At 35.2% G+C, this 17,569-nt stretch overlaps 1 protein-coding gene across 4 annotated transcripts in view; it reads right to left on the reverse strand.

Annotated features, from left to right (window-relative positions):
* The window catches only part of TTLL7 (tubulin tyrosine ligase like 7), a 161,183-nt gene that overhangs the window by 22,341 nt on the left and 121,273 nt on the right, over window positions 1–17,569 (reverse strand). For all 4 annotated transcript variants that reach the window (XR_009531140.1, XM_060090021.1, XM_060090018.1 and 1 more), the window contains exons 16-19: window positions 16,692–16,897; window positions 15,422–15,556; window positions 13,335–13,415; window positions 247–407 (exon numbers count right to left, since the gene is read on the reverse strand). Coding sequence is in view for 3 of the 4 variants with exons in the window: in XM_060090021.1 (XP_059946004.1) it covers window positions 247–407; window positions 13,335–13,415; window positions 15,422–15,556; window positions 16,692–16,897 (583 nt within the window). In the remaining variant the exon portion in view is untranslated. The remainder of the gene's footprint in view (window positions 1–246; window positions 408–13,334; window positions 13,416–15,421; window positions 15,557–16,691; window positions 16,898–17,569) is intronic.

Raw genomic sequence — 17,569 nt, forward strand, 5'->3', positions numbered from 1 at the left:
TTCATTAATTAAGACTACCTTCTCTCCACTGAATTCAAATTTGTTGGGTGGTGTTGTGTTCATATCCATCATCTCATCTACATCAGCTTAAATGCTATAAATTATAGCTGAGTACTGAAATTTATATGCAGTTACAAATCCACATTTTAAGAGATTAAAAAAATTTAGCCATTTTATTGGGCTAACTTTATAACTAAATAGTAAAATATTAAAAATGACAATAATAAAAGATAACTTAAAACTTACCCTGAATCACAGAAACAGTTCCACAGTCCTTGGCCATGACTCCAGAGTAAGCGATTAAAAACTCGGTTGAAAATCCGATATAAATTTACTTCCTCGACATCAGGTACCTTCCAGATGCGTGGAAGAACTGTACGGACACTTGTTTTTACTATGTCCAAAACCTAGTGGAAAACCCAAAATATTTCAAAATCTAGGTGTATACGTGTGTGTCTAAAATTCAAAGATGAATATATATAATTCAAAAATGAATACACAAACACACACATACTCACTCACTCAGTCACTCACTAAATGACAGCACAGGATGAAAAGTCCAGAAATAGATCCAGTATTTATGAAACTCTGGTATATGACATAGGTGGCAAGTCTGACTCATTGGAGTAAGAAGAGATTAAATTTAAAAATTAAAGTTAAGTGAAATTTAAATTAAATCAATAAATGGAGATTTTAAAATAGTAATCTTCATGGAAAAAATAGATGCAGTTGAATCATTGACTCAATTCACAAAAATCAACTCTAGAGTGATTGAGGTTTTAAGTCTGAAAAATAAGCCATTAAATATCTTAGTGAAAAGTATTAGTGAATATCTTTTAGACTTTGGTTTAGAAAAAGGTTACTTAAGTAGCAAAAATGTATAGAACATAAAAGATTAATAGGTTTCCCTTATATTAAAATTAAGACTTCTGGCCATCAAAAGATACCTTAAAGGAAATAAAGATCAAGTTACAAACTGGTAAAATACATTCAAAACATATACATCTAACAAAAGATTAGTATCAGGAATATATAATGAATGCCTAACCAATTGTTAAATACACACCAACAAATTAACAGAAAAAAATGGACAAAAATACATGAACAGGAATTTCACACAAGAGGAAATAAATATGCCTGATAAACATAAAGAATAAAAATTAAGACTTAAATAAGACATCATTTTCTATCCATTTAATTGACAAAAATTAAAAGTCTGACAATACCAAGTTCTGGAGAAATATAGATCTACAGCATCTCTTAGACTTGTTGGCAGGAGTATAAATTGGAAAATAGCTGGGCATTATCTCCTAAAGTTGAAAATGCAGATACCCCAAGACCCAGCAAGTTTATTCCTAAGAGAAACTCTCTCACAGGTTAAAAACAAGAGCCATGTACAAGAATGTTCAAACAGCTGTTCCCAATTACAGACACCTTGAAAAATTCTAACTCTCCATCAATGGGAGAGTGAATAAATAGTCGTATACTCATTCCCTTTGACTTTTATACAGCAGTCAAAATGAATGAAATTAAAGGGCACACAACAACAGGGAGCATCTTAATTATTAATGGTTAAGTTTTAAAAAAATACATACCAGTCATTACATACAGTATGAAACTCTTTTAATAGAAGTAAAGACAATTAAATTTTAAAAATACTTATGAGGAATACACATAGATATAATAAGAATATATAAAGGAAAAAAGCAAGGGATTGGGGAATACTGAATTTAAGAAAATGGCTACCTGAGACATAACGGGCCAGGGAGATGGAAGGTAGTCATTTGATAAGATAATAGATTCTTGCCAAGATACTTGATTTGGGTGTTGGGTTCACAAATGGTACAATAACTTAAAAACGCTGACTAAATAAAAGCAGACCATATATGGACAAATAATTAGAAAGTATCATGAAACAAGGCCTAGGATTAATCTAATTCTGGGAAACTAAAATCCTAGAGGTTCTGAAAAATTTATAAATCCCAAAAAGCTACTTTGACTAATTCAATGTATTTAATACTTTTGCAATTCAGGTGTTTGCAAGGAAACACTTTTTTTGAAAAAGTAAATATGAACAAATACAGTTATCCTAATTTCAGTTCACCAAAGCAGATTTTTCACTTCTTATTTTACCTAATTAAAGGAACTCCTTGTAAAGATGAGAGTGAGAGATGAAAAGAGAAAGACTTTCAAACATAAAGACTGAATGAAGATACGATTATTCTCCATAGGTACAAACGTATAGAAAATTGGGAGCATATAAAAGAAGAATTTAATTTGTTTCTATTTAAAACAGCCATATTTAAAGAAGTGATATTAGTTCTGATAAAGGCAAATTTAGAATAAACATCTGTTTAAAAATCAATTTAGGGAAAAAATTTCAAAATAACATTTTATTTATAGAAGAATATCAACTACAGCTTCTCACAGTGAATTGTGTAAGCAGCATGATTCCTTCCTTTCCTGCTCCAGCTTCTTTCACTGTGAAGTGGGAACAGTATGTAAACCCTACAGGCGTCAGGGGTGTGTGGGCTGAAGGGGAGGAGAATGAGGAGAGATAATGCAATCTGTAATAAAGTAGCTTGTGGAAAAAATTGTCCTGGGAAAGCTTGTTATTACAGATAATGAAAGCTTAATTATGAAGAGGGATTTAAAATTTTTTGATATGAGTTGTTCACAATAATACTGATATAATTTGGACATCAGACATTAACTCATACCTTTTATCTTTTTATGATTTTCAGTTAAGCTAATAGTTTAACCTTTTATATTTTTAATGTAGAAAACAGGACTCATAATTGATGTGATACAAGAATCAACACTAGCAGTAAATGGTAAATTTTTATCAATTATCTTCTCAATTTCCCTTCCTCCTTTCTATGTATTAGTGAGTAATAACAGGCCAAAAGTCAAAACGCAGGAAGAATTTAAAAAGCAGCAAAGATAACCCATAAATTGGTTTCAAGAATAAATATGAGTTCTACATAATAAATGAAATTAAAATGTTAACAATACTGGAAATTTTAACATTACCTTCATTTCATATTCTATTATTAAATAATTATTCAGGTTTAAAGTGACACAGCATTTGAGATGATGGGTTATTCGTTATTTCCTTCTGAATATGCGCACAATGAAATGCATACGACGCGACAGAACCAAAGAGGAGGGCAGCTCACATGAACTGGCTGCCTGCTCCGCGCCAAGCACTGTTCTCCTCCGTACATCACTTAGAGGAGGCTCTCTTGGCCACTACTCTGTATATGCTTTATTCTTAATTTCGAGGGAATTTTAAAGCATGATGGTCTAATATACTAGCCTACACATGGCTAAAAGCAGCAACTTCGGAAAATGGCCCAGGAGTTAGGGATAGGGAATGCAGCTGCTCCACTCCTCATGTTTCCTCCAACATGGAGATGGATAAATCTTCAGGCCTCTTGCAACCCAGCAAACAACTCTGCCTGAGGAGTGATCTCCCAGATTGTGAGACCAGCATGGTCTGGGCAACCCAGAAACTTGCTCGTTCGTTGCCAGAGCACCTCCTAGGAAGATACATTCTCCTTTGCTTCCCTTCATCTTTCAGTTTCAAGCTCTGGTCCTGGAGAAAGGAGTGGGTTAGAGAGACCTGTAATTTGGAGGGTACGAGGGCATATAAACCAGGGAAGCAAGAGCCCAAACCCTTCATCTCTCCTCTGAGTCTTCACATAGCCTCTCTCCTCTGCCTGGAACAGTCTTGACCCATCTGTTCACCTGGTGAACTTCTATGTTTTACCTGAAATATCACTTCTCCAGGGAGACCTTTACCTGCCACTAAACTTTGTATGATCCCTTAATGCCCAACTCTTCCCCTATTAATAATTATCTCACTTTATTTTAATTTCCTGTTTAGTTAATGGAGACTGTTAGCTACATAAAAAGAGAAATTATACCAGTATACCTACCATGTCCCCAAGGCTCAAACGAGGTCTAGCACTTAGTAGGTGTTTGTCTTAGTGAAAATGCTTCTTGCAAGAAAGTGAAAACTATGCAAACAAGGTAAAAATCAGAGCTAACACTTATTGAAGGCTTACAATGGACCAAGCACTGTTCTAATCACTTTTACATATAGCAATTCATTTAACCCTCAAAATAAAAATAAAAATAACAAATAACTTCCTGTAGGGTCATTGTCTCCAAATGAGTTCTGGTGGGTTAGGTTTTGCTGCCTAATGGCTATGAAACATGTTTGGCTTTGAAAACATTTTGGATCTCATTTTATGGATGAGAAAACCCAGGCATAGAGCAGATAAGTAACTTACCCAAGATTGCACAGTTAGGTAATGGATAGCTATGTAGCCAGACCCATGACCTTAACCACTACCCAACAATGCCTCACAATTAATTTGATCTGTCCTGGTGCCAACAGCAAAATCCTAGAAGAGATTGTCTCTTCTTAGATTCAGATTCATCTCTAGTCAAGTAATACTTGGGAAAATGGGTGGAGTCACTGTGTACAAACAAGGTTGCCCAGGCACCCCCTCCAATAAGGCCATGCAGTCCATCAGGAACCAGTTTGCTTAAAAGGCCACGCAGATGGGGAGACAATGCCTGTACCTCTAGCAAAACTGAGTAATTTTAGGAAGGCAGAAAACAGGCAAGAAATCAGACTGGGATGAGGTAAATTAGTGTCAGTTCTATCTGCAATGCTATTTGGATTTCTGGGTGTTTTGGGGTTAGAAGTAAATGGATGGGAGATGAATAACTTGTGAAACACAAAAACAAATAGTCAGCAAGGTGCCCTTTGTGTTTATCTGTAGACTCATGTGAGGCTAACTTATAGAATATGTTAGGTAATGGATCCATTTCCTGACATTGTGACTTTTAAAAGCATCCCGATCCAACATCAAGCTCTCCAAGGGAAAAAATAAATGGGATGTTCAGTCAATGAAAGTATTAATAAAATGAAAAGATTTATCTTTTCCATATGAAATATAGCACATTTGAAGGCATAAAACCCACAGACAAATTCATATTTTGCAAGAACATACAGATGCTGAATGACAAACTGCTCCATATGGCTGAACAGTTGGTCCTAAATTAAAATAATGGCATGAGGTGAGGGAGGTTTAGAAATAACATTAAAATCACTACATGCTGTACTAATGATGCATGCAGCAGCCATGACATAGGGTAAAGGCATCTTTGCTGATGGAAAATGAACAGCCCTGTACAGCATCTATGTCAGCCCAAATGAAAAAGAGATGGAAAATAATAACATCAAAATTCATGCAAAAGCAGCTACAGTAGGTATTTTAAAAATTGCTATTTAGAGAAGAAATACTTGATAAACAAGGATTTCTTAGAACCCTAAAATAAATGCAAATATTGTACAACCTTATTATCACTACTTATTTCTCTTCCTTCTCCAATCTTAGTTTATGCCTAGATATCAGAGAATAAGCTTCTCAGAAAATTTGGCATTCTTCACAGCCCACCATTGCTGCGATATTTTCATACTTCAAGTATATTCCTTACAAACTATATAAAGCAACTGCATTCTTAGCAGAAAGCTGAATTATGCTAGTGTGGAGTTACCACAACATGACATTAAGTAAGATCAGCTGATTCCATTTTCACCTGGTGAGGATTCCTTTCAGTAGTTTAGGCCTACATCGTTGACCTTTAAATTTTACACCCATTAAGGAAAATTTGAAATAAGACATGTGGAAGAGTTTGTGTGTGTGGCATTCTAATCTTAAGAGTTTTGCAACATTCAAATGATCAACTAGCAAAAGCTTCAATACTGGAACAGAAAAAGTGAGATACATATTTCAACAATGGTTTCTAAATGGAATTAAGAGATTTAAATGGGAGTCTTTCTTGTGTATTCCACATCTAGAATTCTGCTTGGGACATGGTCATCTCTCAATCAATATTGTTGAGTGCATGTTTTAATGAGCAAATAAATAAATGAATGAATAAACAACTCTCAAAATCCCCAATAGTGCCTAGTATAGTTCTTGTACAAAATTGGCAACCAATAAATGTTTGTCAAATTAAATTGTATCACACACAACCTTTGTGGTAGTCATGGAGGCATGCCATTTGAATCAACCAGCTTCTAAGAGTGCAGTTAGCTGACAGCATCCCCATTCAGGATCCATTACAACAGTCAAGCCAAGCTTATACTCTCTCCAGACTGCTCCCGACCAAGGATTGAGCACGGTTGGGATACCAGAGGGGGGATATTTCTGCCCAGTGTGATCCCTCTAACAGGCAATCTGTGTTCTGGGCTCCCCATCAGCCTGAAAGGCCTTTCTCAGAACTTCACTAAAGTCTGAAGATCTTCCTCCCCAATCCTCCTGCCTTCCATTCATTGGTGTTAGACCAATATTGCAGGTGGAAGGCTCTTCTACCTGCTCAAATTCTCTCTCCCCTTTATCCTTCTTAGGTGTCTTCTCTCATAAATGTCTTTCACTTCTAATTCTGTCTTATGTCTGCTTCCCAGGGAACTGAACTGACATAGCCATCCAATGATTACTATCATCATAGTCCAAAGGATAAATCTGATTAATCCACATCTAGATGTTAAATTAGTTAAGTTCTTGGCCTTCTAAATGGGTAACTTTTAATAATACCTAATTCTACATTCTAAAGCTGACCCACATTTCTAGGTTTCTTTTTTGTCTTGGATGCAGTTTCTAGCTGTATAAAGCAATAGCACAGGTTTCAAACAGATAGTCAAATGAAGAGTCAACATGTTACAACCCAACAGACAAATTTTTATACTTCATTTATACATATTCTACATAAAATAATTCTACACATGAAGAGTTCTTAGTAAAATAAAATACATCAGAGAAACAGCCTGGCATGAAGATCCTTAGAAGGAAAAAAAAGTCACCTGCATTTTACACCTTCTAAACCTAGAGCACCTTGCCATATTATGGCTTACTTCCTCACAAGAACTCTCCGATACTTAATGCTACGAACCTCAGAGAAGTTGTGAGAAGTTACCTGCCCCGCAAAAAGGGCAGGGGCAGTACTGAACCCAAGTCCATATGACTACAAGTCCAGTTCCTCTTTCCACTACCTATTATTGTCCCTTTAGTTTAATATCAACATATAAAAGCTTTAAATTTTTTTTTCAATACACTTTGCAGCTAATTATTATATTGGCTCTCTTGTTGTCAAGAAAAAAATATTCCAGTCAGTCAGTCATTCTCTGATCCCACTTTACCTCTGATTTCATCTGAAATAAACAAGGTAGGGAATAATGTATAATATATACATTATTATAAATACATAAGGAAGTCTCATCCATCACTATATATCTGGGAAATTAGAGTCTGTTTTGGGGGGAAAAAAGCCGTTTAAAGAACAGAATGGTCGATGAAAGAACAGGAAACAGAGTAATCGTAACAACTGCAAGAAAAGTTGCCACAGATAAGTTGCACACTGTGTAAATACTGGGCTTCCTCTTCTCATCATCACCTACACCTAGCATCCCTCAGCCACCTTTCCGGACCCTCCATGAACCTGAGCAACTTTGCAAGATAAACTTACTCTTGTTAAGATCAGCCCTTACTCTTCTCTGAGAGTCAAAATTCAAGCTATGAAATAATGTCATTTGCAGCAACATGGATGGATCTAGAGATTGCCGTACTGAGTGAAGTAAGTCAGACAGAGAAAGACAAATATCGGATTGGCCAAAAAGTTCATTCGGGCTTTTCCGTAAAGTGTAATGGAAAAACACAAATGAACTTTTTGGTCAACCCAATATCATATGATATCACTTATATATGGAATCAAAAAAAAAAGGGTACAAATGAACTTATCTAAAAACAGAAATAGAGGCACAGATGTAGAAAACAAACTTATGGTTACCAGGGGGTAAGGGAGGAGGAGGGATAAATTGGGAGATTGGGACTGACATATACATACTACTATATATAAAATAGATAACTAATCAGGACCTACTATATAGCCCAGGGAACTCTACTCAATACTCTGTAATGACCTATATGGGAAAATAATCTAATAGAGTGGATATATGTATAACTGATTCACTTTGCTGTACAGCAGAAACTAACACAACATTATAAATCAACTATACTCCAATAAAATTTTTTTTAAATTCAAGCTATGAATTCTTCTGCCCAAAATAGAACTGTCTATTAAATTACCTTGTAGAAGAATGACTGTAACTGCTTGGGTAGCTTTGTGTTGGAGATGGGACATCTTATTACTGATAACAAGCACAAAGGAAATATAGTAGCTTTGATTAATGCCAAAATGGAAGATGCAACAAAGGAGTTCAAAGAAAAAGTAAAAAGGTGTTTAAGTTGTAATAAAAAACATGCCCTCTCTCATCAGTGCTCTCATTCCCTTAACATAACAGGGTATGATGAATACAGAGATGTAGATGCACATCTGAGAACTGGAGGGAAGGATTACACAAAGATAGCTTACTCCAAATATTCTTAGAGTAAATCAGTATAGCAGAAGTCACTATACTGACACAAGTACTTGCTACTAAATTTATAAGCAAGTATTTACTTTTACTCGATATTTATAAACACAATTGAGCATAACAACCCTAAAACATGAAATAGATTGTTTCTTCTAATTGAGAAACATTATTACTATTCATGCACATCATTTGATCACCCCATACAATGTTTTATCAGACCTTCTCATATCACATGTTAAAAAAACATAACAGCATTATCTTAATTTGTTGATGTTCAGATAAATACATAGCACTAGTAAAGAAACAAGGGTAAAGAAAGAAGAAGCTAACTTGCTATTGACAGAATCCACAAAAGAGTCAAGATTTGAGTCAACTGAACAAATGTTTATAGAAAGCCTACAGCTGACTACAAAGTAAGACACACCTCCCCCCCTCGCCCCTGGCTTTTAGAAAGGTGGAAAAATTAATACAGAAACCTCTCAAGTCAGATCATAAGTACAACTGAGTATGAAGTACTGTGAGGATTTAGAATAGGGAAAGATAATATCTGGTTACGGGGGAAGACAGACAGGCCTCACAGAAACGCCTGTGTCCCCCTGTCATTCTTTCACTTCTAAAAAGATTATGTTAACTTGAAAAAACAGAAATATACAAAAACAAAAAGAAACATGACACCAAATATTACCACTTTCCTTCCTCTGGCTCAGTAAGTCTATCCTCCAGAAATAAAATATCTTAATAATTCGGTACTTAGTTTTTGAAATTTTTTAACACTAGATATATATTTTTAAAACAGTAAAAATCAGAGTGGTGATTTAAAGTAGGACAACACATATTACTGTATAACTTGTTTGTTTAATTTACTATCTTGGTATCTTCGTAAGATGGCATATGAAAAGGAAAAAGGCACACTCTCTTTGAGATGCCCAAGGTAATGGTGACCTTAATGGACATTCTTGCAAACCCTCTGATAGAATTTCTCAGCAGGAAAATAACTGAGAAGGTTCTCATCTAAGAACTTAGAAGGCTACACGTGGTCTATCTAGATCCACACTCTTAAATGCAGTAGCCACTAGACACATTTGGCTATTTACATTTAAGTTAATTAAAATTAAAAGTTCAGTTCCTTAGTCACAATAGCCACATTTCAAGATCTCACTCAGTGGCCACATGCAGCTAGTGACCACCGTATTGGACATCACAGATACAGAACATATCCGTCATTGCAGAAAGTTCTATGGGACAACACTCATAGTAAATAAACCTGGTATTTTTATTTCACCTGGCTAGAGAATGGATTGGTCACAAAGACTGCATGGGTAACTAATGAAGAATAAAGATGAAGGCCACCCAAATCTGGAAGGCTCCCTCAGTGCCAACGTGAACCACACTTAATTGGCACTCATCACTCTGAACCAGAATGCTTCCCATATGTGAAAAGAGATGCCTGAGGGCTGATGGACTCATGGCCTCCCAGAAACCATGCACTTGGTGGCTTCTTATCGCTTATATTCTTCACTTATGATTAGTAAAATCTGGCTAATTTTACCAATGTACATATGTTGCATACGTCACAAGTCATAATCTTGTGCTATATCTTAAGTTAAGATCTATGATTCCAGAATAGCACTCAATTTAACACAACTGAATAGTATGGATGTACTATAATTTATTTATCTACCGATAGATATTTAGGCTGCTTCAAGTGTTTTGCTTGCACAAATACCACTGCAGTGAATGCTCATGTGCATAAATCTTTTACACATACATTTTATACAGATTATTATTCTGTAGGACAGAATGCTGGAAGTGGTTTTGCTGAGTCATAAGGTTGTGAACATTTGTAACTTTAATAGATACAGCAAACTACCTTTCTAAAGAGCTATAACAATGTGTTCTCTCTCTAATAGTATAATAAAGCCCCTTTTATCCAGACTATTTCCATCACTGGATATTATGTCTTATTAATTTTTGCTGATATGTTTTTTACTTGCTTTTCCTTCAGCATTAGTGAGGACAAGATCTAGTTGCATGTTAATTGGCTCTTTGAAGATCCATAAATTATCTTTTCATGGCTTTTTTATATGCTTTTCAATTTTATTTATTAACTTTACAAGACAGTATGCCTTCTGATGATTGATCGGTAGGAAGTATTGGTTTACTTGTGCTACTTTTTGTTTTATGTGCTGCAAACATCTGTCCTCTTCAACATCCACCCCTTTCCCCTGCCACCCAATTCTCCTCACCACTTCTGCCTTTTAACCTGGTTTAAGACATCTTTTGCCATCCGTTAAGTTTTTATGTCATCAAATCTGTCGTTCTTCTCCTTTATGATTTCTGGGTTCTAAAACCTAAGTCTTCCTTATGAAGTTGTTTCTTCATTCTAAGATTATAAACATAGCTTTCTGTATTTTCTTTTAAACTTTTAATATTTTTTTACATATAAAACTATCATCTATCTGGAATTTATTTCTGCATATGGTGACAGGTAATGCTCCAACTTAATTTTCTTACAAATAGGTAGTCAATTGTTTCAGTATCATTTAGGGGAAAAATTATCTTTACTCCACTGATTTGAAATGTCACATTTATCAAGTATTAATATCTTATAAGTATTTTAATCTGTTTCTGGGTTATCTATTTTGTTTTAATTACCAATTTAGCTAAACTCTTCTATCTTCTAGGTTACAAAAAGTACACGGACTTGGAAAGATTCAGGGTTCCAATTCCACTAAGAGGTCCTTATTTTAATGAATAAGGCCACAGTTAGTGACTTGACAAGCAGGAGTTCTGGGCTTACAGTATGTTTTCAATCTACTTCTGTTACCAGCTTTGTTACACCCTCCTCAACAGCAGCACAGTGTTTGGCACATGACAGGACACTAAGTTGTCCTTTGTTCAATGAGTTAATGCTTATTAATGAGTTCAGTTTACTCAGAGGAAAGTACATAATTTCAAAGTCATTATTTGATCAGTGTCAACTTTCAGCTTACTAGCAATAAATCCTAGAAAGGGGAAGTAATAGTTTGCACTATTTAGGAATACAACAGCTTCACTAAAGCTACTAAAATAGTACATCTCCCCCCAGATAATGTTGCAATGCATCTATGGGCCCCTCGGGCTGCTGGCCACTCCTTTCTCCTACTCTCTGAGATGTTGTACTGTCTCTGCAAATCTCCAAAGCCCCTCCCCATTGGAGGAAAACCTTCACATCTTCCCACCACAATGCCACAGACTCTACCTTCCCTCCTATTAGAATAAGTGCTCCTGGTTAGGACAAACATTCCCAGCTTACTTACTTCGAGGATTTTCTATCACCTCTCTTTCCTGTACCATTCGTCTCTTCTAGATCATTCTCATCAGCAAATAACAAGTGTAAACAGCTTCATCTTAAAAAAAAAAAAAAAAAAAAAAAAAAAAAACCTTGTCCTTAACCCACATCTCTCTCCAGCTACCACCACATTTAACTTTCCCCGCTATAGCAAAATTCCTTGAGAAAGTGCCTGGACTATCTGTGCTTTTTCCCATTTCTTGAACCTACTCCATTCAAGTTTTACTCCCCACCATTACCCTGAATTTGTTATGATCAGGTAACCATTAACCTCCAAGTTGTCAAAAACAACAGTCAGGTCTTGGTGTTCGTCTTATAACTCCTATCAGCAACATCTGACTCAGTTGATCGCTCCATCCCTGAAATAATTTCTTTACTTGGTCTCAAGGACCCCAAGTTCCCATGGATTTTCATACTTTACTGGCTGCTCCTTCTCAGTCCCCTTAGATTAATCCCTCCGCCCCATCTCTCTGATTTCTATACATAGAAGTGGCCCAGGGCTCAGTCCTCAAAACTCTTCTCTTTTCTAACCACACTTACTCTCTAGGTAATCTCATCTAGTCCCAAGGCTTAAATATCCTAGTGACCCTTAAATTTTGTATCTCCATATGCAACCTTAGCTCTGAACTAAAAAACTACACACTCAATATCTTCAGTTGGATGTCTAACCAATATATCAATCTTAGCAGGTCCAAAACCAAAATCAAAGTAAAACAAAACAAAAGGAACAACAAAGCCCTGCTCTTTCTCCAGCATCCACCCAATTCAGTTACCACCCTAGCTAAACAACCATTAACTCTTGCCTCAGTTACTCTAAAAACCTTCTACCTGGTCTCTACTTCTGTTCTGCCACATTCCCTCTCCCCTAGTTCTATTCTTCACAAGTAGCTCTCATGAACCTTCTAAATTATAAAACAGACTATGTAACTCCTCTGCTCAAAATTTTCCAGTGGTTTTTCATCACTTGGAATAAAACCCAAAGACTGTCCATGGTCTGTAAAGTTGTGATCTGACCCCTGCTTATCTATCCAACTGTCACCTCCACATCACTCACTCTTAACCAGCAAAAACCAACTATCCTGTACATGAGGAAATAAATGGTGTCTCCTGTCTCATGGATACATCAAGCTAACTTCTACCCCAGGGCCTCTGTATCTGCTCTTCCCTCTGCCTGATGCATTGTACCTACAGATGTCTGCATAGTATTTTTCTCATTTCATTTACATCACCTTCTCTCAATTTTTTAATCCTGATTTATTTTTCTTCATAGTACTTAATACTACCTTACATTCTAGTATATATTGGTTTATTGTCAAACACCTTAACTAGAATATAAGCTCTATGAGACCATGGAATCTGCTTTTAATCTACTTGTTTATCCTCAGAAGCTAGAACAGTGCCTGAAACATAGTAGATACACAATAAATATTTGTTGAGGAAATGAGTAAGCAGATGAGCATTTATATAGTTTGATTATGAATGTGGCTTAATGATCCTAGCTTAATACATAATCCAAAAGAGCAAACCTGTTTTTGGGTATTCATTACTCACTTTTCGTTGTTTTACAGAGTCCAATTTTATGAGCCAATATGAAGCCACTTTTGTTTTATGATACTTCCAGTTATCAATCATCTGTTTTGGAGGAGAAACATTAAGAAATTTCATCTAATTAATTTGTGAAATGAAAGCACTATAATACTATTTGCAATAAAGAATGTCTACTTTCATAAAAAGACGTGCGAAAAGACTTTTAATGTAAGATAAAGAAGCCATCTGAATTTAAACCTTTTCTCTTTTTGCTGTAAAAAGCACACAGTCTCTAATGATTGAAAGCCAAATGTCTTCAGGAATATAAGGTTTGGGAAGAAGCCCAAAACATCGATTTTTCATTTTAATTCCAAGAACTGTATTTACAACATCATTCACAGTAACAAAATATTGAATAACACATTAGAAGATAGCCTATATTTAATTAGGATTCCATTATCCCCCTGTTTTGTTTTTTGTGCAAATCTGCAAAATTTCTGAATATATATTCTAGTTATATATATTATAATAAATAGATTAAAATAGTTGCTGCATAAGTAAACATATAATAAATAATCTAATGTCTTGTATAATTATTAATATCTTTTATCAATTATATAAGCCTATATCCATGTCTTTATAGAACAATCACAGTAGCCACAAATATTAGTTCTACTCTCAGATTATCTAATTTTTCATCTAGCTGATTCAGAAAGGTATTACATAATTTATATCTCTAAGAAATAGAAATAAAATGTCTGGTACAAAGACGTCCTACTTTATTGAATAAAATAACATATGTAAATAAAAATATATCTAGCATAATGCTTTATAACTAATGTTCATTTTTCTTCCTTTTCCCCTGATGTAACAAATAGTACTTCATTTGCAAACAAGATACCATTTCACTTTAAAAAAAATATGTAACAAATGCAATGTATAATATTTGGGGATTTTGGTTATAACTATGTTATGAATACAAAATACAAAATTGCCATTATTGATTGGTTAACTAAGAAAGTTTTTATTATTGTTTTTTGTTTGTTTTGTTTCTAGACAGCGCTTTAGACAGGCCTAAAGTAAAGCTAAAAAGTGAAAAAAGCCAAATGTATGGCTGTGGTTTTTATCCTACAACTGGCCACTAGATGGTGCCTTCTCCTCTGGATAAAAAAAAAAAAAAAAAAAGGGAAACCAGAAAACAACGTTCTATTCTGAGGAATTATCTAAGAATAACAATTTGAAAAGAATGCTTGAATGAAGAAATAGAACTCTGAGTGAAGAAATGCTCTTTCACCAAAAATATTCGAATAACTTGGACCTTCTTTCTAAATTAGGAGTAAGTCATTGACTTTAATGTGAATTTTAGAACTCTGACATTTTAGAACGTTACACTGGGTGGTGTAAATGCTTGTGTAACAAGAAAACACACACAACATAAGCCATTTCAAAATTTGACTAACACCATGCAAGGTGTCACATTCAAATATTCTTGACACTTTATGCCCATGGCCCCACTTTTTTCCTTATTATCTCATTCCATATTAGGTCTTTCTAAATCGTTATAGACGCAGGCTTAACTTGATGTGTCTTTAATCATTAAGAACAATAATTATTTAACACTAATTATTTTCACTTGATGAAGCATCATTAAAATAGGACTATACGGGCTTTCCTGGTGGCACAGTGGTTGAGAGTCCGCCTGCCAATGCAGGGGACACGGGTTCGTGCCCCGGTCCAGGAAGATCCCACATACCGCAGAGCGGCTAGGCCCGTTAGCCATGGCCACTGAGCCTGCGTGTCCGGAGCCTGTGCTCCGCAACGGGAGAGGCCACAACAGTGAGAGGCCCCCATACCGCAAAAAAAAAAAAAAAAAAGACTATACACTAAAAGATATTTTGCATTGCTGATTATAAATGTGATCTCATTGCTCATGAATCATAACAATTAAAATAATCCCTGTATCTTCTAAAGCTTGTGGAGGTTGAAAAGAACATCAATTAAGTTTACTATGTCATTGAGGATAATGCCATCAAGCAATAAAGTTTAATATTTTAAGAAGAAGAATAAAACGGTATGAGCTCCTTGGTATTTTATATACATCAAATACTCACATCTTCTATCAGAAGTAATGATTCTGCATCTGATTTTCCTGGAAACCGGATCTTCATGTCCTTGAGAACAAATAAGGTCTGACTTGTTAGATCGTCTTCTTGTTCTTTTGGTCTCAGTTGCCGCAAAGACTCACTCTTAAATTTGAAAGAATACAGATATTTGGAGGGGGTCTTATTTCATTGTGCCACTATAATCTGAAAGATATTTCTAGGTAAAAATGATGCACTTTTAATTGAAAAAATAACAATATAAAAGGAAGAAAATAATGTTGTTACATTTATTCTTAGCATTAAAATCTTAGGATTAAAAGGGTATGATTTCCCAAGAGTGTCTTTCACACTTCCACACAGTTGTATTTTATGTAGCTCAAAGTACTAAAACAAAAATACAAGTGTTTAAAAAAGACTTCCTGGTCAGTTTAATTTTCTACATATACCTTAGGCAATTCTTGATTAGAATTGTTACCCAGTGCAATTCATTCACTTATATTCATTGTTACCCAGTGCAATTCATTCACTTATATTCTTCAGACTCTTCCCTTTGGAAGCAACTTCCACATTAAATAAACAAATTAAATAAGTCCCTGGTCTATGTGAAGGTACATGGAGATATCTATTTGAGCATTTACAAGTAAGCCTGGTTGCAAAATAAATTCATTGACTTCCTCAATACTGAATCTCTGGGATTTATGCTAAGTTATAAATATATATATATATATATATATATATATATATATATATATACACACACACACACACACATACACACACATACACATATATATATATAACTAATACTATATGTTAACTTAATATACAGAAAACATTATAAACAATGCTGTACTTCAGTGCTCTAAGGATAATTTACCAATAGTTTATTTTTTTAAACTATTAATCAATAGTCCCATTAAGGAAAATTTTCCATACAACAAATTTCCCTTAATTTACATATATACTGTACAGTAAACTACAAAATCACATATTTACTCAGATGATTTTCATCAAAATTATCCTACTCCATCAGCAAATGGAAAATAAAATACTATTCTCAGTGTTCACTCTCAAGTTCTGTGATACAGTGAAGTCTGCCTTTTAAGAGTCCATACTCAGTTATAGGTGAAGAAAGATGAATAAACCCAAATTCCAGGAGACCATGAGTTGAGTTATAGAAAGGATCTGAAGTTCAATCTGTCCTCCTCCCAGCTAATCTCTTTGCCACTTAAATCCTAAGTACAGCGCTAATCTCAGGGGAGCAAAACAGAAGACTTACCATCGGAGAGTCAGTAGAGCTGGCATCATTACTTTGAGGCAGATGTCTCACGTAGGAGGAAGCACGGTTTAAAGAATGAGACCGAGACCCTGAGGCTGACCGGGATGATGATATCACTTGTTGAGCAGAAAAGGGGCGGTTGTCTGCAATGGATGGTGATTGAGAAGAGATGGACCGAGGGCAACTGACTGAACGCCTTATGGAGCCTATGGATGATGGAGAGGAGGAATCGCACAGTAGCAGAGTTACTAGAAGTTCTCCACTGTATTGGATCTATACAAAGTGATAATTAGCAGGATGGCAGTAAATGTCAAAGCATAGGCATCATCATGAGAATATGAGTTTGAAGTTAATTCTTCAATTTAAGCAGTGAACTTGGTGCAGAACCCCTGTCATGTATAAAGACTGGTTATCATGAGAATAATACTTATACGGTACTTTAATGTTCTATTCTCAAAACATGACATAAAAGGAACAAAAGAAAGGAACGCTAACATGTATGGAGCACCTTCTATAAACCAGGCATCATGCTAGGTGCTTCACTTTTATTTTTGTTCTCACAGAAACCCTCTGAAGTACAAATCTCCATCACCTGGAGACTCAGAGAAAGAAACTTCTCAAGGTCACATGACAAGAAAGTTACCAAGTTCAGATTTAAACCCTGATTTAATGGCAGCAACCTCCCTCTTTCTATAATGTCATGATGCCACCTACTATCTTCGGACTAGACTGGTCACTAATTAGAATCTGTGTAGAGGTTAGAAATAGAATATTTTACAGCAGGATTCATAGGGGGAAATGGATAGGAGTCTATAGAATGGCCAGGATAAATGGATGTTATAAAATTTAGGGCCCATGAGAATAAAATAATGATAATA

The sequence above is a fragment of the Mesoplodon densirostris genome, chromosome 2 (genome assembly GCF_025265405.1).
Source record: "Mesoplodon densirostris isolate mMesDen1 chromosome 2, mMesDen1 primary haplotype, whole genome shotgun sequence".
Lineage (NCBI taxonomy): Eukaryota > Metazoa > Chordata > Mammalia > Artiodactyla > Ziphiidae > Mesoplodon > Mesoplodon densirostris.